The sequence below is a fragment of the Marmota marmota genome, unplaced genomic scaffold, assembly GCF_001458135.2.
Source record: "Marmota marmota marmota unplaced genomic scaffold, marMar, whole genome shotgun sequence".
Taxonomy (NCBI): Eukaryota; Metazoa; Chordata; class Mammalia; order Rodentia; family Sciuridae; genus Marmota; species Marmota marmota.
The window spans coordinates 13,951,446-13,973,311 of NW_025999982.1; the positions used below are offsets into that span (position 1 = coordinate 13,951,446).

At 39.8% G+C, this 21,866-nt stretch overlaps 1 protein-coding gene across 2 annotated transcripts in view; it reads left to right on the top strand.

Moving 5' to 3' along the window:
- The window catches only part of Mep1a (meprin A subunit alpha), a 45,127-nt gene extending 24,664 nt beyond the window's left edge, over positions 1–20,463 (top strand). Inside the window, exons 7-14 of one of the 2 annotated variants that reach the window (XM_015487829.2) lie at positions 670–845; positions 5,869–6,090; positions 6,872–7,021; positions 10,480–10,695; positions 14,165–14,638; positions 15,369–15,542; positions 16,194–16,494; positions 19,785–20,463. In XM_015487829.2, coding sequence (XP_015343315.1) covers positions 670–845; positions 5,869–6,090; positions 6,872–7,021; positions 10,480–10,695; positions 14,165–14,638; positions 15,369–15,542; positions 16,194–16,494; positions 19,785–19,944 — 1,873 coding nt within the window. In that variant the 3' untranslated portion in view covers positions 19,945–20,463. Of the gene's footprint in view, positions 1–669; positions 846–5,868; positions 6,091–6,871; positions 7,022–10,479; positions 10,696–14,164; positions 14,639–15,368; positions 15,543–16,193; positions 16,495–16,998; positions 17,665–19,784 lie in introns of those variants that run through there. The other variant, XM_015487830.2, reaches the window with a different exon arrangement.
- The last annotated feature ends 1,403 nt before the right edge of the window (positions 20,464–21,866 follow it).

The window sequence follows — 21,866 nt, forward strand, 5'->3', positions numbered from 1 at the left end:
ATTTATTGAAGTATAAAAGGAAATTTAAATTCACCACAGCCATCACTCAGAAACAACTTAATATTCTGGTCTGAAGGTAATAATGTTATTTTTGGAGTTCCCTTGTGGGTTTATGAAGGCGAGAAAGAATACTGACTTTTATTTCTTTCCACCTTGGTGCATTATTAGGATTAACTTGCCTCTAAATGTGTACCAGGAATTTTTATTTTAACACTTGATCTTAGTCAAAAGGCTGAGAAGTGATAGGATCATTGCTTTTAAAGCTGCATAATAGTCCCTACAGGGGAATATGTTTGAATGATTAGTATATGAAACCTCTAAATGGTTTATTTTTTTAGGTCCATTTATAAATTTTTGTTTTTAATTGATACATGCTTTAGTAAATGTGCATATTGTGTAATGAACTGGACAACAGGTACAAAGTTTTGGTTACATAAGCTGAATTAATTCTGGTGTTCTAATAATCATGGGATGGTGATTACAGCTAACTATATTGTAATGAATATTTCTGAACAACTGGAAGGAGCACAATAAAAGTTCTCACTATAAATAAATGTTATTTTTAAAGAATCAGAACTAACTTTCTTCTCTTTTGTGTTCTGAAATCCTCTGAATTATAGCCACTTAAGAATTCTCTAGGAAAAATATCTCCTTTTCTCCTCTTTATAGGTGCTGGTCCTCAGTGGGTGACCAACATGTGGGACAGAACCTGTCCATTGGCCAGGGCTGTGACTATAAGGCCATTGTTGAACATGAGATCCTGCATGCTTTGGGATTTTACCATGAGCAGTCAAGGACTGACCGGGATGATTATGTGAACATCTGGTGGGATGAAATTACGTCAGGTGTGTATGACCCCAATGGGTTGGGTGGAGGTTGCTCTTGCCTTTACAGCTTGTGAGGAACATTTCTGAAATGGCAAGGGCAGCGCTGTGTGGACAGGAGTTTCAACCTCCCTGGTGGAAAACAGACCTTGAAGAGGTGGTGACTTCTTGGGCTTTCCTTGGGCTATACAGATGTGATCATAACTCTTCCTGGAAAAGGTCTCACGGGATGGTGTGCATTGGTTAACTCTGTGGGGGCTAACAAAGTTAACCAGAAGTCTCCACTTTGTATTAGTGTTTTTCTTAGCACACTATCTAGAACTCTACCTTCTTTCTTTTTTTTTTTTTACCATTTTTTAAAAAAATGGTGCCTTATAGCTGTACATAATGGCAGGATTTGTTGCTACACATTCGTTCATGTACAGAATATAACAACAGAATTTGGTCAGTATGACTCCCTAGTATTTCTCTGTTCCTTCCCTTCCACCCACACCCTGGTTCCTTTGTTCTACTGATCTCCCTTTGATTTTTGTGAGAGACCCTCCTCCCATCTTTCTTCTTCTTTTCCTTTCTAGCTTCCACATATAAAGGAAAACATATGACCCTTGTTCTTCTGAGTTTGGCTTGTTGCAGTTGACACAGTGATCTCAAATTCCATTCATTTTCCTGCAAATGATAATTTCATTTTTTTCTTTGTGTCTGAATAAAACTGTGTGTATATATGCCACGTTTTCCTTATAGATTCATCTGTTGATGGACACCTAGGCTGGTTCCGTAGTTTGGACGTCGTGAGTTGTACTATTATAAACATGGATATGCATGTATCACTGTACAGTCATAACTTTAATTCTTCAGGAATGGTATAGTTGGATCATATGATGGTTCCATTCCTAGTTTTCTGAGAAATCTCCATACTGATTTCCACAGTGGTTGTACTAATTTACAATCCCACCAACATTATTGAGTGAAATAAATTAGACTTCTGAGGATACTAGGGTTACTTTTTCTGTTTGTGATGTCTGTGGCTCTCGAAGGCCCAATAAGTGTGAGTTGACTTCAGGATGACCCTGGGACACACACCAGAATATTTTTTTGTGATTTATGAAATCAATGATAAACATTTAAATACCAAACTACAGTACCAAAAATGAATACTTTTATCTGTTATTTATACCTCCAATTGTGTTAATTCTGGCTTATTATTTGAATTCTGGTTAATCAAAATGTAGTGGTCTTTTCTTCCTCTTTCCTATGCATTCCTCCTTTTCTGTGCCTTCCCACACTGCCCAAAAGATACCAGTTTTATCTTACATACTATGCAGTTATGTTATTTTAACAATCTTAATATTCCTTAGTTTTGTTAGAATTCCTTGACTACTGCTTTCCTTGTTTGAGACAACTAAGTTGAATTTTTTTAAGTGCACCAAAATGTTATTTATTGAACAGTTTCTTAACGTGCTTTAAAAAATAGTAAATTTCTGAAGATACTTAGATTTTTAAGTAGGGATTAGTTCAGGGAGTGAAAAACATTATTTGGGCAGTAAATAATTAATGAAACTTGAATGCATCAGAAATGCCTTAACTATTACTGCACATGGCTTTCATGAACAAATAATTACTCTGTGTAAATCAGTTTTAATTAGATCCCAATTTCATATGTGGGCTCATACATCGCAGGGCATCTATAATTTTATTTTTAGAGGTATGGAATAAGTGATTGAGTTTTAAAATTAAATATGAATCCAATAAAGATTTCTGGCAGAATCAGCTCGATTTGGAGTAAGGTTGTCAATGATCCTCAAATGAAGTAGGAGAATGATGGCTAATGCTCCCCCCACCCCCAGTCCCTCATATTTTGGTAATTCCATGAGTGTGGAGTGCTGGGGAAGGGAAGAGTGCAGGAAGTTATCCCTGAAATGCATGAGGACCTTTTCAGCATCGTAGCCCAGGAGGAGGTAGATCTGGAAATGGTAACCTCCCATGGTGGTCCCACCAGGGTAGACGGTCCGATACAAGTGACCTCTTCCTCCGCTCATGGACTGGAGATGGGCATAACCAGCTAGGAATTCAGCAGCCTACCTGTCCCCACCTCTATCCAGTTTGGGTGAAGAAATTTCTATTGAAAGCCTTTGATGTCTTCCAATATAAATAAAGCAAATCTGGGCTCCTTCTTTGTTGAAAGTTGAACCCATCTAGTCAGCTTTGCCTGTATCTGCCCCCTCTTTGAAACTGCTTTCTGTGTTCTGTGGTCATTTTGCTGTTTGATTTTTCTTAGCTTTTGTTTCTCAGCCAGCCCATCCCACTGAAGGGAAACCCATTCCCTAATCTGCGCTGCACATGGGCGAAAGAGGAGAACTATGTAATTTGTGCAAGCCTAGAAGGTCACTATGACTAAACCTTCAGACATACTCCAAGCCATCCTACCTGCCCACTGAGCCGGAGATCAAGTAGTATTCTTTGCCTCCCAGTTTAATCTAGGAAAGTGTTTGAGTGTATTCACCCAGAGATGAAATCACAGATGAGACTTCATGTATTCAACTCCCAGTGGTAATTGTATTATAACTGGGTGTTCCTGGTATGTAGAAGGGAAAGAGGAATGAAGGCAAGGGCCAAGGAGTAAATCTTGATTGTGAGTATCAGGGTACTTTTAGACTTTGTCTGTGTTTGCCTGTAGTCCTGCATTTCTTACCGTCTTGTACATGTACTTGGCTTTGCTGAAAATTCCATGAGAAGTCAGAAAACATCCCTGTGTGTAAGTCTTGAAGAAGACACTGTTTAATGTTTTTAAGATAGTTTTAGAATCAAATGAGGTCCCCTTAATCAGGGTGAGCCAACACATTTGCTAGTGTAATTTGCAGATTTGCTTAGCTCTGCTTATATATGGGCTGCTCAACATTTATTTGCTTATCTCTTATCTATGTTTTCATCGGGTACAATTCCATATATCTAAATTGCCTACAATCACTGGTGAGCTTGTCTCAAATGAGATATCAAATTCCACAAGATTATAAATGAAGGCAATATTATTTCTCATGGTAATTTATGACCTTTATTGCATGTCATCGCTGGTGCTGCAATCTTATTATTTAAGAGGACACTTTCCTGGCAATGCAGTTTCTGTCCCCAAGTCAATCCCATTTTTGAGTAAGAATTGTTGGTTCCCTTCTGCTAAGGAAAAAACTCAATTTCTAAAGTCCAGTAGGGTTTGGTAAACTGTAGCCCATGGGCCACTTGCTTTTATAAATAAAGCTTTATGAAAACACTTTATGAAACACCCATTGGTTTACAGATTGTTGATGGCTGCTTTTGTGACTTAGTGGCAGAGGTGAGTAGGAGAGACAGAGAAAATATGGTTTGCAAAGCCCAAAATATTTCCTGCATGACTCTTTATAGAAATCGTTTGCTGACCTCTGGTTTACAGAATCCCTCTGTCTTCAAGGCTTTTATTTGTGAGTTTCCTGAGGGTCAACCTATGCCCTGTGCACCGTCAGGGGCTGCTGACTTTCTAGCACAGTTCCCAACAGGTTGGAGGCACAACAAAAATGTGTTGAATAAATTTTAAATAATTATTAAAACCATTTGTTAATAAAGCATTCTGATAAGAATTTTTGAATAATAAAAATAAGATAATCTATTCTCATTTGATGATTTTATGGGAAGTTAAAGAAACCATCCAGCAAGTGCCAACCAGAGTCAATATGAGATCTCAGACTGAAGTCGTGATCCTCACCACCACCTGATGCTCTTTACAATCCTATCACCTCATATACCTCCTAGCACCAAGAGCTCTAGAAAGAGTTACTTTCCCACTTACCCAACTGAGCCATTTATTTCTTTCAGTACCGTGCCACCTTTGCAAATACTTTGATTCCTCTCAAATAATTTCTCACCAAATCCCTGCAGGTTGGGGGAATGAAATATCAGTATTCCAATTTTGCTGTTAAAATGAGGTCTTGCTCAAAGAGGTCCATGGGCTTCAGCAAAAGCATTTGGAAGGTCCCTCCAGCACCTGCTGGAGCACCATCTGTTTGCACCTGGTTTCTCCAGGCCACATGTTCCTCTGGGTGATCTTCGAAGGGTGTTTCCTTCTATAATTGCTCAGAACAATTGGATGAGGAGCTATAGAAGGAGAAGAACACAAGGATACAAAGTTACGGTGAGAAGAGTTATGAGCATTCTCATTTGGTTTTCCTATCATTCCCCCAAATGGAAATTAAAAATATGTGAACCTTTCGCATGACTGCAGCTAGAGGAGTAAATTTTTGATGACTAATCAATTGAAGAACGTCTCACCAGTATTCAGCTTTTCACTTTTAGTTCCGTATCTCCCTCATGTTACTCTCAGAAAAATATTTGTCTTTCCAATTTTTGTAGGAAAAAAATTCTTCCTATTTTATTTTTCTCTCCTTAAAGCTATTTCTGGACCCAAGGGAGTAGATCTTAATTGACAAGAAACCCCTTTCTTACCAGCTGCTTGCCTTTTCTTCTGGCCCCACAGATTTCTTTTTCCTAACCAATGAAGAGCTGGCCAGATACAGCAATGCGCAGACTTGGTGGCTGACGTACTTGGCTACCAGGAAGATGTGTCTTGAACATAATCAATGTGAACATTTTCCTGAATTCAAAAACTCTTTTTCTCTCCTGCCTTTTGGAATACTTGCCTCAGATTATCTGTTTTTCTTTCTCTTTCTGAAGAGATGCCTCATCCTGATGCCTCCCCCAACATGTATAATGCAACTTTGCATTAAATATATACATATATTTAGTAAATTTGTAAGTATTTATATATATTTTAGCATGAGTATTCTGTGGTTGTTCCAATAATTTCATTCATATTATTACATAACTTTTTAATGTTATATATTAATTGATTTGTATTAATAATAAATGTATTAATTTACACATCATATTAATTTTAAAATATGAATATAAATTGAAATCAAAGATTATTTCCCTTTTGGGGGTTTACGAATATCTAGTCAAATAGAAAAGGTTGGAGGAAATATCATGACTGGTCAGGACCTGTGGATTCTCTCCCTCACAGGTCACCAGCACAACTTTAATATCTACGATGACAACTTCATCACAGACCTCAACACACCCTATGATTACGAGTCTATAATGCATTATGGACCTTTCTCATTTAATAAGAATGACAGTATTCCTACCATTACGACCAAGATCCCCGAGTTTAACTCCATCATTGGGCAGCGCCTGGATTTCAGTACCATTGATTTAGAGAGACTGAACCGAATGTACAACTGCAGTGAGTATCGCTGGGTCTGAGGACTAGGATCGCTAGTTTTCACAGACGTTCCCTTGGCCTTAGTTTGCTTTACTTTTCTGGAAGGTTCTGGTTAGGGAACAGGGATAAACTATATAATCTTAGGTGCTTTATCTCTTGACTAGAAAAGTTTATAACATCTACCTACCTCATAGAAAATTAAGTTCATTGATTTAAGAAAATCAGTATTTGTGTTTTGTAAAATTAAAGTATTGGACAAATGTAAAGAGTTGTTATCATCTAACTTCGTTAGCTTCCTTTTGAAGGGTGTTTAGTTATGTAAAGGTCAAGAGAGACAATGGGCTTGAAAGTATTTTGTATCCTGCAAGATTCTTTACCAATGCTATTTTTAAAGTAATCCTTTGGGATGGGTGTTTTCTAAGATGACCCCACTAGTCTTCACAGGCGTGGTCTTTAATTCTGTTTTTTAAAAAATGTGTATAAAATACCTACCAAGTGCAAAGCCCAGGGTTATGAGTATCTTGTTCTTGAGCTGAAGGAGTTCATAGTTGGCATTTACATAGCAGAGAATGATTACAGGTCTTTTCACTTGGGCTCTGCAAGATAGATAGGTTTGGGTCTATGTTGACAAGTTCTAAGATCTAAATGACAATGATGGGATTTCCATGAGAAAAAGTCAAGAAAATAGAAGGTTCGGATCTGGTTGTATTTGAACAGTGAAGTTTTAGTGGTTTAAGACATTAGTTATTTGGAATGAAGATGCTTTACGTTTTTAACCAGATGACAAAAATGTCATCTGCAGCCACAACTCATACCTTTTTGGACCACTGCACTTTTGAGATGACAAACATCTGTGGGATGATTCAGGGCACCCGAGATGATGCTGACTGGGTCCATGAGGATGGCACTCAGGATGGACAAGTGGATCACACCTTGGTGGGACAATGCACAGGTCAGTGAAAGTGGAAACCTGGTGATTGAGATGGTTCAATTAGGTAATGGCAGCCAGCATGTTTTGCCTTAATTAGAATGTTTGTTATCAAACCTGAGAATCTAAAAAAGAACATTTCTCATATCTTAATTACTAACTCAATAAAAAGAGTCCAGATAGGTTGGGGTTGTTGCTCATAGCTCAGGGACAGAGTGCTTGCCTATCATGCACAAAGCCTTGGATTTAGTCCCCAGTACTGACAAGATAAATGAGTAAATAAATAATCAATAAAAATTTTTAAAAATTCATGCTCTGAACATGCAAAAGAAAGATGTATTTTAACAATAATGAAACTGATATGGACATAAGATTGATAAGATATGACCTTGTAAATAAGGGTAATGTCTCCATAGCCGAGTACTCCAATAAAAATATAACATTAGCCAACATACATGATGTTAAATTTTCTAATAGTCACATAAAATGTAAAAGGAAACAGGTGAAATTCATTTTAATATTTTATTTAAGCAGGTGTATCCAAAATATTAGCATTTAAACAGGTAACCCATATGAAAATGATTGTGATGCTTTGCTTTTTTTTTTAATATGAAGTGTCTGAAATATGGCATGTATTTTACCATTACAGAACACCTCAGTTTGGACCATCCACAATTCAAGCTTTCAGTAGCCACCTGTGTTTCGTGGTCACCATATTGCATAGCACAGTTTCAGGTGGTTCCTATATATAGTTCTTGTAGCAAAACAACCATACAGTCAGACAGACCTGGGTTTGAAATCTGGTTCTACCACTTACTAATTGTGACCACAAGAAATTGCTATTGTGTGTGATTTTATTTTATTTTTGAAAAAGTCTTTGAATTTGTACAACTCTGAACATCAAGCTATTAATACTTCACAGAGGGTGAAAAAAGATAATCCATATGGAGTACCCAGCTACAGACCAGCAGCTTCACTCTTAATTTTTTCATTTACTGTTTACATTTCTGTTTTTGTACCTTCTTATTATGTGCCTATCATGAAATCATCTCAACCCCTGGAAGCAGGTGGGGTTATAGATTATAATTAATTTTTCAAAGACTGGACCTAGATGCACCATTCTATAGGTCTTCTGGCTGTTGTGGATTCACTGAGTCCCTCCTGTCTGAGAGCTGGTTAGATTTCTTTCAGAAGGGACCCAGCTTGTGTCCCAGATGCTAGGCCACCTGGGATTATGTCTGAAGTCAGAGCCACTGTCATTCTTCCTCTCTGGCCTTGGAAGAGGGTGAAAGTTTCTTTCCCACACAAGCTTTTCACACCTATCATCCCAAGTATCCAAAGGGTGATGATCCAAGTCTGATGTTCTCTCCAAGTTGCTGTGGTAGACTCTTCCACCCCCCCGCTGTAGGGCTCACTGCTAGGCTAATACACATCTAGACAGAGCCATGATCTTCATTTGAGAAGATCATTCATCTTCCACATTCTGCTGGAAGAATGTTCTACTACCCAAGTAGGAAAGGAAAGGACCACACCCCAGAAGAAATACAAGGAAAAATCTTATCAGGGTAACTTTACCATCCATAATGCTTCCTCTTGGGTAGCATTTAAGGGACTCAGTTCCACTGCTAAAGAGCACTTTTACTAGATGCATTGACTTCAAAGGATTCCTTAAGATAGAACCCACCTCCTATTTGCAATGTAGACAAAAGAAAGAACACCTGGTTAGTGGCAGAGTTGGGCACACATTTAGACCTCCTGAACCCCAGGTTTGAGTTATTGACTCTCACTTTATACTCTTTAGTCCATAGGGGCAGGAATTCCTGATCAAGGACCACCTGAAAAACTTATTAGCTCTGTGAGCACTACTTTTCTTTAACTCGAGCATTCAGTATTTTATGATGCAGAGGTCTCAGACCAAAGTTCAAGTATTGAAAAGAACATACCAGAAAATCCAGTTTTCTTGGATGTAATATTAAAGTCATTAAGTTGGGGTTTTGTTTTGTTTGTTTTTGTGGTCCTGGGATAGAACTCACGGCCTTGCACATACTAGGCAAGCAGTGCACCATGCAGTCATATCCTCAGCCCCCATGAAGTTATTTTTAAGCCTTTTGGAGAGCTTATTTAAGCCATCAATGCTTGCTGCCAACACAAAAAGTACATGCTGTATGTGTGAGGCAGGATGAGGCAGGGAGCATGGCCATAGGACTCAGGACTATGCTATATAGTCACTTGATTTTTATTTTGTGAAATGTTTTGATTGGAGCCCTGTGATAAGCAGTTGAGTGCAGAAATATAGTTTAAAATACCTCTTTATATGCAAGAAGTTTTCATTGTGCTGGACTTTGAAAATTGTGCTATTTTTTTTCCCAAACAACAGTTGTTTACCTGTTTATTTTTAGGAGAAAGAGTTTTGAGGCATCTGAGTTAGGCAAACTCCAGCTTGGGCACTAATATGAATCTTTTCACCTTCTTTTCCACTGTTCTTCCAACGCTTTCATTTAACTACAGGTGAAATCCTCATGTAGTCCTTATGATATCTTGGATGCACTGTTCTATTGGACAGTAAAGTTGCTTTTACACCTGATAATATACCCAGTTATTAAGCAAGAAGCAGGGGAATTTGAACCCTTCTCATCTTGAATACTTAAAATTCAAATCCTAAACCTACAGTTCCTTGTACAACCAAGAGGCTAACTTAAAATGAATCTCTAGTTTAAACAATGATGTCAATGAGAAAAATAGAACAGGTCTTATAGAGAACGCATCCCATCAAACTTTGGTTGAAGCTTGTGTTTCTTTAAGTCAGAGTTATACACTTAACACCCTTTGGAACAAAGGTAATCAAAAGAGAAAAAAAGGAAAGAAAAGGAATGTCATAAAAATAGAAGAGAGTCAGGAGAGCAAAGGAATGGGGGTGGAAGGTGTGGGTGGGAAGGGCAGGAAAAGGGGGAATGAGATAGACCAAATTATACTCTGTGCATGTATGACTATATCACAATGAATCCCATTATTTTGCATAACTGTAATGCACCAATAAAATAAAAAAGAGAAAGAGACAGTGCATAACTGTGGCTTTAAAGTTTGCTGTGGTGGCACATACCTGTAATCCCAATGACTTGGGAAGATTGAGGCCAGTCGCAGCAACTTAGTGAGGCCCACAGCAACTTAGCAAGACCTTGTCACAAAGTAAAAAATAAAAAGGACTGGGAATGTAGCTCAGTGGTTAAGCACCTCTGGGTTCAATCCCTGACACACACACACACACACACACACACACACACACACACACCTATGCCAAGAACTGTGGCTTTAGCCAGTGACTGTGTCTACTGAATATGGAGAATACTGAATACTGACAAATGACCTTCTTTTTGTTTTCCTCAGAAGAGTTCTAGCCTTTTTGTTTCCTGTCTCACTTTGCCTGGGTGAGGCACCTGTGTGTGGGAAGCCAGAGATGGAGTGCTGGGCTGCTCTCTCCACAGGTGCAGGCTTCTTCATGCACTTCAACACCAGCTCAGGGGAAGCAGAAGAGGCAGCCCTGCTGGAGTCTCGGATTCTTTACCCCAAGAGGAATCATCAGTGCCTGCAGTTTTATTATAAAATGACAGGAAGCCCTTTGGATAGACTGGTGGTCTGGGTCAGAAGGGACGACAGCACTGGCAATGTGCGCAAGTTGGTCAAGATGAAGACCTTTAAAGGTACTTGGAGGCATCCCCACAAGGAACACTTGGCTTAAAACCTGGGACTTCACTCCTCTTCCTTCCTCTTCCCTTACCTTCTCAACCCTTCTAACCTCTCCCTCCTTTCTCCCCTTCCCCCTCTTCCTCTACTTCCTCCTCCCAAGAGCTTACCATGTTGCCTGGCAAGTTTCACTAGATGAATGTGGTTACCACAGAATTGTTTAACTATGCTATTTAAAAGGCATATGTACCTTCAGTTTTCACTAGTGCTTTGGGGGAAGCCAGGACCACAAGAAAGAAAATGGAAGATCGGAAGGTAGAGATGGGAAGGTAAATGGGATGCAGGATTTGATGTTGCTGGACAGAGAGTAGTTCAATTATTGACCATAAGTGTTTTTGCACCTGTTCTGGAAAAACAAACAATATCATTATTTAATATATGGAAGTAACTTGAAATCTGCTTGTAAAGTTGGTGGGAACATAAGCCATGTCTGTGAATTTTACTATAATCATCTGCATGTTCTAAAATAACACAAAGTGTTACTTTGTGTATTTCTGTAAGTGGGTCAGCATGAAAACCTTAAACTGCTAAGGTGGGCAGTAGGATCATCTGGCTATAAATCCAGACCCAGGCTTCTAAATCTACATACTTTCATTCTTTTGTTGTGGCAGTTAATATGTTCATACCAGAAACAGAGACAAGCTTTCCTGTTTTGTTTTCCCATTCAACAAAGAATTTCTCAATTAAGATGAACTGGGGAAAGGAAACCTTATTTGCATACCTTGGAAAAGGCTGCTGCTCTTGGAGGAAGGAAGGCTCCTAGAGATCATTCAGAAGAATAGATGCCCAAACCACCTCTAATCAAGCCCTTCTGTGTCCCATCTAGGAATTTTACAGAAAATGGTTTTAAGGGGTTCATTTTTCTGGCTGAAATTTATCATAGCAGGTGTAATGCAAAGATGTTAACTAGATGACCTTTAAGAGTTGAGAATTTGTTACATTACCAAAGTCTAAATATTTAATAAAAAATAAGCTAGAATATTTATATCAGTGGGAACTAATATCACTCGCTTTCATCTAAAACTGAAAATGTGACCCTTGTAAGCACAGAATCAATCAAGCAACCATTCCATGCTTTACAAGTTCTCTAGAAGCATGATATAAATTGATTTTTAAAGTAGTCTGTTCAGATACTGTCTTGTTAATGAAACTTTTCTAAAATGCTAGTTGAATATTGCTTGGTATTTATAGGGTTTTCAATGTAAGATAGTTACAATTGTCTTTGAATAGCTTTTCATATTTGTGATATATATTTTTTAACCAAAATGCTTACATACAAAATGTGTCTATATTTATACCTATGTATATAGCATATGTTCTATAATCCATAAAGCTAATATACAAACTTATATGCAAAAAGCTTGCATAAAAATATGAGTATGTGTGAGTGCACACACACGCGCACACACACACACACACACACACACACACACACACACTGAGGGCAGCCCCTAATAATAAATAACAATTCTGAACTAACAAAGATGAAATTTCTCTTGAGCAATTCTAGCATCTTTATCCCCTGATTCAGGAGAGTCCTGTGGAAGCACTTAGATAAAACTTGAATGATTTTATCAATGACAGTCCCTCCCCAGATGGCATAGCCTCTCAGGACTTTCTCTCAGTACCACAGTCCCATGTTTCAACCTCATTATAACAACATATATTATGAAAAAACAAGGCAATTACTCATTAACAAGAAAGGAATTTTTATTCTCTTGTCAGAATTCCCAGCATCTATAACCCTGCTGGGTAAATAGTACAAATCCTGTGCCTCTGTCCATAATCTGGGCTTTCTGTCATCCATTACCTTTCCAGTCCACATGTCCTCCACCTGGCTGTAGTGCTGGACCCAGAAGATGGCAGTTAGGTCCATTTGTGTTACCCATGTGGTCTGTGCACCTTGTCCACCTTTCTCCTACATATCCATGTCACCTAACCATACAAGCTCCATTCCAGAAATAGAACATTGGTAGATCTTTCTCTTGTAATTGTTCTTAGGATGACCTGAGGAAAAAAGGAGATAAGAGGAATCTTCAACTTTGGAAGAAATAGACCTCTATAAGGAGATTTTTGGTCAGAAGACACAGGAAAAGGAACAAAGATAACTAAAAGGCCCTTTCCTCAATGTCATTTCAGATTAAATTCCTTGGCACCTATCTGAGCTCATTTTATTCAACAAGATTTCTACTTATGTAGCTTTTCCTTTCTTTCTTTTTTGTCTGTTAACCCAGTGGTAAGGTCTACCTTAGGCAAAATATCAAAGTCAAGGCTTACTTTTGGAAATTCTGAGTTGCTCTGACCTAGCAGTTTCCTCTTCCTGGTATCCTCAGGCTTCTTTCGGCGTTCTTATGCTGTTTGGCATAGGATCCCACATTGTGGAATAGTCCCCTCACCCTCTTAGGCTCAGCGCATAATTAAACATTTCCACTTCTGGTTCAGTTCAGGGAAAAAAATATCAAGTAGACCCAATCATCCCTAGAATGTGGGTATTTGGATAAAAGTGACTGTCTTTGGATGATCTGGATCTCCCTAAGATACTATGAAGAAGAGAAAAAAAAATATAGCCTTCCAGATTTTGCCAACAAGTCAAATGTTGGGCCTTATGGAATTATCATTATTTGACTTTGAAAATGTCTGTTTCATATGGTACAGCCTAACATATGGACATTTTAATGCTAACACGAGGGAATGGAGTTCAGTTACAACAACAAACCCAGGAAGAAATACAGAACCTGTGAAATTACATGGTGGTGGATGTTTTAGACAGCTTTATCATTGCTTCAACCAAAACACCTGACAAGAACAATTTAGAGGAGGAAAAGTTTATTTGGGGGACTCCTGGTTTCAGAGGTCTCAGACTATAGAGGGCCGACTTCATTCCTTGGGGCTCTACGTGAGGCAGAACATCATGGCAGAGGTAAGCAGCTCAGGATACTGCAAGGCAGAAGCAGTGAGAGAGCTCCTCTCAAAAAGGGCAAAATATATACCCCAAAGTCACACCCCCAGGGACCCAGCTCCTCCAGCCACACCCCATCTACTTACAGTTACCACTGAGTTAATCCCCATCATGGATTAATGCCCTGATTAGGTTAAGGCTATCATAACCCAAACAATTCACCTCCAAATCTTCGTGCTTTGTCTCAGACATGAGCTTTTGGGGGACACCATGTTTCTAAACCATAACAGTGGAAAACAAACTCATGATTAAGATTTAATGATGATTTTAAAATAGATCATAGTTGTCCTTTTCTTAAGCTATTTTCCCTTACTAGAAAGCTAATGAGTCTGTAATGGTGCCATTTTATAGGGTTGCTGTTAGAAGATTGAATGAGATGTCACATGCCTGGCACAGTGCAAGACTCGTAGTGAGTACTCACTACACGTCATCCACCATTGTCATGAACCTTATTTTTCTGTCCTCAGGAGATTCCGACCATTATTGGAAAATTGGCCATGTGACACTGAAAGAGGAAAAGAAATTTCGCTATCTCTTCCAGGGTGCAAAGGGTGACCCTCAGAACTCAAATGGGGGCATTTACCTGGATGACATCACTCTGACAGAAACACCCTGCCCCACAGGGGTTTGGACAGTGCGGAATATCTCCCAGGTGCTTCAGAACACAGTTAAAGGGGACAAGCTTCAAAGCCCTCGATTCTACAATTCAGAGGGATACGGTTTTGGGGTGACCTTATACCCCCATGGAAGAATAACCTCCAGTAGCTCTGACTACTTGGGAATCACTTTCCACCTGTGCAGTGGGGAGAATGACGCCATCCTGGAATGGCCGGTGATTAACAGACAGGCCATAATAACGATACTCGACCAGGAAACGGATGTCACAAAAAGGATGTCCTTAAACCGGTTGTTAACCACCTCTGAGTCCCATACATCTTCAGGTAGGTGGTTTGAGTATAAATAGGGACTCTCAGTCTGGAAGGGCTAACAAACATGATTCTTGTCTATACAAGAAAGAACAACATTCTCTCACGTTTTTTCCCCCTTGGGCATATCAACAACATAGTTACATTGAATATTTATGTTAAGACTTTCAGTGTCACATTCTCCTCCTTGTCTTTCTTAAATTCACTCACCAGGCATCTACTGAGGGCCTGCAATGTTCCAAACTCTGTGCTAGGTACTTGGATTACAAGGAGTCATGTGGTTCCTGCCATATTGAGCTCTCTAATGGAGAAGGCATATATTGCTAATCATTTATCAAATATTCAGAATTCGTAGGCTCTGTGCTGAGCTAATGGACTGACTTCAAAATTATTACTGAATGTGATTACATCCATGAAATAAACCTACATCAATAAAAGAATGGGAAAACTATTTTTTTTTTTTCAAATGAAGGGCCGTAGTAAGCCTTAGAACAAAGCAGCTGTAGCCATCTCTCTCTTCATTCAGGAAGTCGCTTAGTGGTGGACAATTGTCCTTTCAGAGCTATAGTTTTCTGCCCCCCTCATCTCCTGATTCTGAATTTTTGTTCTGGAAAGAGTAAATAACCTGATTCGTTCCCACATATTTTTTTTTCCTGACGAATAAAGTCCCATATGCTTATGAAAGACAAATTGTAAAGTAAAATACATAAGACAATGTGATAATACATTACTTATCATTTTGCAGCAATAAATGACTCTATAATCTGGGACAGACCCTCCCTGGTGGGATTCTATGATAAGGACTGTGATTGTTTTAGAAGCATCGACTTTGGCTGGTCTAAGGCCATCTCCTACCAAATGCTGACAAGGAAGAGTTTCCTTAAAAACGATGACCTCATCATTTTTGTGGACTTTGAAGGTATTTGTGCTGCTCTTCTTCTGTCAATCATCCTTGCTCTGTGTGCTCCACTGCTTTCACACTGATTTTGAAGCATTTCTATGGAAGGTGAGGGGATCTTCTTTGAGGATGAGGCCAAAATTTTTTAAAAAGATGTTTTGCAAGATGCCACAGGTTACTCAATTGGTCAAGGACACATGTCTTCACTTATTTTTATCTTTAAATATATTTTTAATTTACACATAACATTGTACATCTTTGTGGGGGTACTGTGTACTGTTTTAATACATTGTACTATGAGCAGACCAGGGTAAGTATGTTGCCTGCTCAAACATTTATCATTTCTTTGTGGTGAAAGACTACATTTTTAACTGTCCTTGGGAGAACCCAAAATTTCATCTTTTTGTTAATTTATCAAATCTGACAGTTGGCTGATTTCCATTTACTTATGCTTCTTCTTACAAGCTTAATAAATGAATATGTGAAAAGACCACTTTAAAATAAAAATTGTTGCCCTCATGAGACATCAGCTGGATTCAAAGCCACTTTTACATGTCCCTAGGGTGATGTTCACAAGGGATAGGAGTGACCCAGAGAACTTTCTCCATAGTAGATTGTTAATCATTGTCACTGATTAATTCTGGGTCTTCCTCACCTGTCTATTTCCTGAAGATCTTACCCACCTGAACCATACGGAAGTTCCAACCAAAGAGAAAAGGTCGATCTCTCAAGGCCTCATCCTCCAAAACCAGGAGCAGCAAACCCCAGTAGAAGGTTCAGAAAAGGCCATGTTAGAGGAAACCTTACCTGAGAGCCGGGACCAGGAGCAGCCCAGCCGACGGAAGCGTTCAGTGGAGAACACAGGCCCCTTGGAGGACCACAACTGGCCACAGTACTTCAGAGATCCGTGTGACCCAAACCCTTGCCAAAATGAAGGAATCTGTGTGAATGTGAAGGGCATGGCGAGCTGCAGGTAGGCTCAGTGGCCAGGAGGCAGTGGTATCAGCTGGCCTGCTCCCACTGTCACTTGATGTTTGCAGGTTAGGGCGATGACTGTGTGAGATGGACAACCAGAGTGGTTTTCCTTGACTCCAGAAGTGTGGGCCCTGGTTTAGTGGACTCACCACCAGGACGGAGGAGTCCCCAAGTCCCTTGTGTCTTAATTGTCATTCTTTACTCACCTGTGGTGCATTGTTGACAATATCCAGGGTGTTACTGGAATCTCTAACTCTACCATAGTTCTCACAAATGACCCAGGGGTTTTAGCCTAAGAACTTTCTACTCCCTGACCTGCTCCAGTGGACTCAAGAGCAAGCTTAAATCTTCTCTATCTATAGAGAAGATTTATTATTATTATTATTATTATTATTATTATTATTATTTCTGTAGTTTATCTGTTCTGATGTACTATTATTATATTTTCAATAACAGGAATGAGAATATCTGATTTGCTTTTACTGCTTGCCCTGTGCCACAGGCTCTCCCAAGCATTATACCTGCATGATCTAAACTGATCCTCACTGCCACCTGTGACCTGTGACGCAAGGGCTCTTCTTATCCTCCTTCAGTGCATTGGGAAGTTGAAGCTCAGAAAGATTAAATGATTTGTCTAAAATGGCTCAGATGATAAATGCTGGAGCTGGGACCTGCATCAAGTTCTGTCTGCACGATTTGCTCTATTTGATAGTTCTTTTTATAATGTTCATTTGTGTCAGAAACCTAAGAAGTATTTCATAAAAGGACGTGTGTAATGACAGAAGCTTCAGTTGCATTTGACAGAGCGGTAGCAGATTTAGGAGTCATTCAGATTGCCTTGAAACATCTACATTTCCTCTGAGTTCTATCTCCACTTGGTTTCTTCTTTTTTAAAATTTTCATTTTGAAATAATTTTAAACTATGGGTACACTGAAAAAATACTACAGAGTTCCCCTATGTCCTTCAAAAGACTTTCCTTAATTTTGGCATCTTACATAACCATGGATGACAAACAAAGCCAAGAAATAAATATAGATATAAAATTATTAACTAGGCAGTGGACTTTATTCATATTTCCCAGGTTTTTCCACAATGTCCTTTTTCTACTCCAGGATCCACTTCAGAATCACATGTTATGTGGTTCTTTTTCTTTTCTTTTCTTTTTTTTAATTTTATGTTTCCTAAGTCTCCTTAGTCTGGGACAATCCTTAGTCTTTAATTGTCTTTCATTCCCTTGCGACTTTTGAAGAGCGCTGGTGGGATATTTTGTAAATTTTTCCCTAATTTGGGTTTACCCCATGGTTTCCCATGATTAGCTTGAGATTGTTTTGGACAAGAGAGGACAGAAGTGATATGTCCCTTTGTCGTCACTGGTGACGTAAGCCTTCATTGCCTGGCCAAGGGGGTGTTCCCCTGGCTTTCCTGCTTGACAGTTGCGGATCTTCTCTCTGCAACGAGTATGCATGTTGGGAGAGATGCTCTGAGATCATGCAGACACCCTGCTTTTCCTCAGATCCTTGCCCACAAATTTCAGCACCCCCTTGGGGGATCCTGCCCATGGCTGTCACCACTGTGGTCTCCTAATGATTCCTGTTTCGTCTACTTCCTCCACAGTCACTAGTTGGGATTTTTCTATCATGAATCACCATCCTCTCCCCCATTCATTTATTAATGCAATCACTTGTTTATGACACTAAGGAATCATAAATATTTTACTCCATGGGTGACATTTCAGTAATTCCATTATTTATTTTGTTGCTCATATGGCTCCAGCTTTGCTCTCTGGGAGCTCTTCCAGGATGGCTCCTGTGTGCTTTCAGCATCACCCATAATTTCACGAACACAGTGTTATTTTCTGGTACCAGAGGATGGTCCAGTTTCATCTTTTATTCTCCCTGCACCAGCTGCAGAATCTATCACTTTTCTAAGGAGCCCTCTGGTTCCTGTATTTTTTTGGGGGGCTACCAGGGATTGAATCCAGTAGTGCTTAACCACTGAGTCACATCCCCAGTCCCTTTAAAAAAAATTAATTTAGAGGTAGAGTCTCACTGAGTTGCTTAGGGCCTCAATAAGTTGCTGAGGCTGGCTTTTGAACTCATGATCCTCCTACCTCTGCCTCCCAAGCCTCTGGGATTACAGGAGTGCACCCCCACACCTGGCCCTCTGTTTCCTTTTACTGCAGAATGCCCACCTTGCTTCTCGAGGGCTTCATGGCCATGGGTCTGCACTCTGCACCTCTTTACTTGATAGGTCCTTGGATGCCAGGTTCTGATAGGTGACTCCACTCATGTGTCAACCTCCCATCAGTCAAAGTATTTCCCACAAACCTTCATCTGTGGATGAAGCTCTTCAAAGAGCTTTAATTCTATTCAGAGAGAATATAATTAAACTGTATTTGGAGGATACTGGGTTAGAAAAACAGTTGAACAAATTTGCTATTAGTGATTTTTAAGTATATTGTCAGGCTAGAGATGAAGCCTATAAAGGTAAAATAACTTCAGGATTAATAAAAGGGGGTCTTGACTTCTGACTGCCTCATCCTGCTCTGTTGAGTAGCCTTTGCAGCAGAGATGCTGTTTGAAACAGAGTCTGGAACGGCCATGATGGAAGGGACAAAATGCTACCCTCGATGCCTTGCTTCTGGAATAGTTGATCTTTATATCAAATAACATTTTATACACCCTGCACCCAAAATAACAGGGTAAGGTTATTATGTGCCAACTGTGTATGGACCACCTTGGCAGGTACAGTACCCTCATAATTTCATGTGGGCTTCCGGACAACCTTAAGAGATAAGTAGTAGGACACTACCCTTACAATGATACCATCTGAAAGTTTTGAAGTTCTGACCAGTGCAGTGAGTCAGGCTCTATCTGGGGAATCTCCCCTGAAGTTCACGGTCAGAGCCAGTGTCAGGTCCCATGTTCTTGAGTGTGCCAGACCTTCCTCCTGAATTCTTGGTGGCCAGGATTATTGGACCTGGGGGTCTACCTCTCAGGATTAAGCTTCTTGTGTAAAACACATACTAACCACGCAATGTTGAGCAAGTTAGCAAACATTTCTGAGGTTAAATGAGGATGGTGAGAGGAGCCTGATAACAATCTCTACCTCTCCCACTGCCTTGAGAGTTTAAGTTCAATGATTTGCATAAGGTGCTTGGAATGGAGGCAGGCATGTGGTTCTGCTCTAGGCTGGTTGCTGCTGTCATGTCTAGGGTGGTGCTTGATGCTAGGAGGCACCTGAGGCCCAGGTAGTTGCCACACTCCCCTTGTGTCCTGTTCTCCCAGGTGCATCTCTGGACATGCCTTCTTCTACACGGGGGAGCGATGTCAGGCCATGCAGGTGCACGGCAGCGCCCTGGGTCTGATGATTGGTGGCATGGCTACTGTGATCTTCGTGACCATCACCATCATCTCCATCATGATGTTTCAAAGGCCAAGGCAGTGACCCATCTGCTGATGCCAGCCAGACTGCAGGAGCCCCTTCCTCTGCTCAGAACATCCTTCACCACCAGTGTGGTTTGGAGCAGTTTTTATCTGCCTTGCTTTGAAGGGGCCTCTGAGAACCAAGACCTCTAACCTCATGTGTGACCCTTGTCATTTTTCTGCCCCCCCCACATGGTTCTGTTACCCTACTGTGTGCTCCTAATGTATCTAGTGTGTCCAATGACAACACTCATCATGTTTAATTATAAATCACTTGCTTAACTGACCATCTTTCCCATACAGAGTGAGCTCCCATGGGGCAGAGGCATGTTATCCTCATTGACCGAGCTAGCTCCAGGGCCCAGAAGTGTGCCTGGCTGGTACATTGTGGGAACTCACTAAGTGTCAAATGAATACACCAATAAATGAATGAATAACCGAGGTTGATTCTCATTTCTTTGACTTGACATTCTCATTTCAAATCAGTACATATGATGAAATCCACATGTGTGTATTAGAATAAAATACTAATTTTTCATCAGTTATGATAGTATAATTACTCTTTTTATGTCTTCTTGAAGGATTTCTTAGTGATAGAGCATTTGTCCAGCATGCATAAAGCTCTGGGTTTCATCCCCAGCAACACACACACACACACACACACACACACACACACACACACTGTGGGAAGCCCTAAAGAGAACAGCGCCTCATCAATCTTTTTCTTTCTCTAACTCTAAGAAAATTGTTTTAATAAATTCAGTAAATATATAGTTAATATTTTCTATGTGTCCAGCTTTGTATATATGTATGTGTATTGGGGGCTGAGGATGTTCTTTTTTAGATCTTTTTAAAAAATAAAAGTATAGTTTACATGCCTTTCATGTATAAAATCATCATATTAACAAACTGAAGGTATTAGGTAGGAGAGAACTTTAAATAATTTTTAGATATACTTTCCATAGTTCCTGAGGAGATAAAATCTAGTTGGGGCAAGAAAGTTCCAAGTTAGATCTAGTAAAAAGAAAAGCTGAGTTTCTCAACACCAATCAACAAAGAACTACCTTTAAAGCTTAATAAAAGATTTCAAGGAGCCTGAGAGGTCCAGGATTCAGGTTACCAGGCTTCCCAAGCATGGACTTTAAGATAATTCTGTTGAGTTTTAAATGTACTGGAAACAAATATGAAAAATTTAGAAGAATCTCTTTAATGCATAGGTGAGAAAACAGTATGTAGTGGGTGACAAAAGGAGCCCAAAGACAGTGACTCTCAAACTCCAGTTGCAACAATCTTCCCTGCAGCTCTGGGTAAATTACAGATGTCAGGGCCCTACCCCAGAGTGTCTAGTTTGGTTGGTCTGAGGTGGGGTCTAAGAATCTGTATTTCTAACAGGTTCCAGGAGCTGCTAATGCTGTTGACCTGCCCACCACACTCTGAGATTCACTGCTTGAACAGGTGGAAATGGGTCTAGAGGCCAGGTGTTCTGATTCAGGCTTGGTTGACCACCTAATAAGCTGTGCCATTTTTGTGAGAAATCACTCAAGCTCTTGTCCATCTTGGTTTGCCAATCTGTCAAGTGGAAATAAGAAGTGACTACCTCTGCCACTCCCAGGGTTGGATAGGAATACAATGAAAGCATCCCTGGTTGGGATTTGCTGGTCTAGTTGGATCAGCCAGTGGAATTGTCTATTAAGTGAGGGAGATCCCAGGACCAGACAGATTCTAGCCCAAGTTTTACCCCCAAAGCAAGTTCACAATGCCTGTTAGAGTTTTGTACTCATAGTTATTTTGGTAATTCTATATCATCCATGCAAAGATTATTTATAGCACCCTTTTATACTAATAATGAACCTTCTGGTATGATGTGACAGAGCAAGATTTGAAGTTTTGCCACAGATGTTTCTGACTTTTGATTAGGATCCTTCAAATGCTAACTAAGCGTTG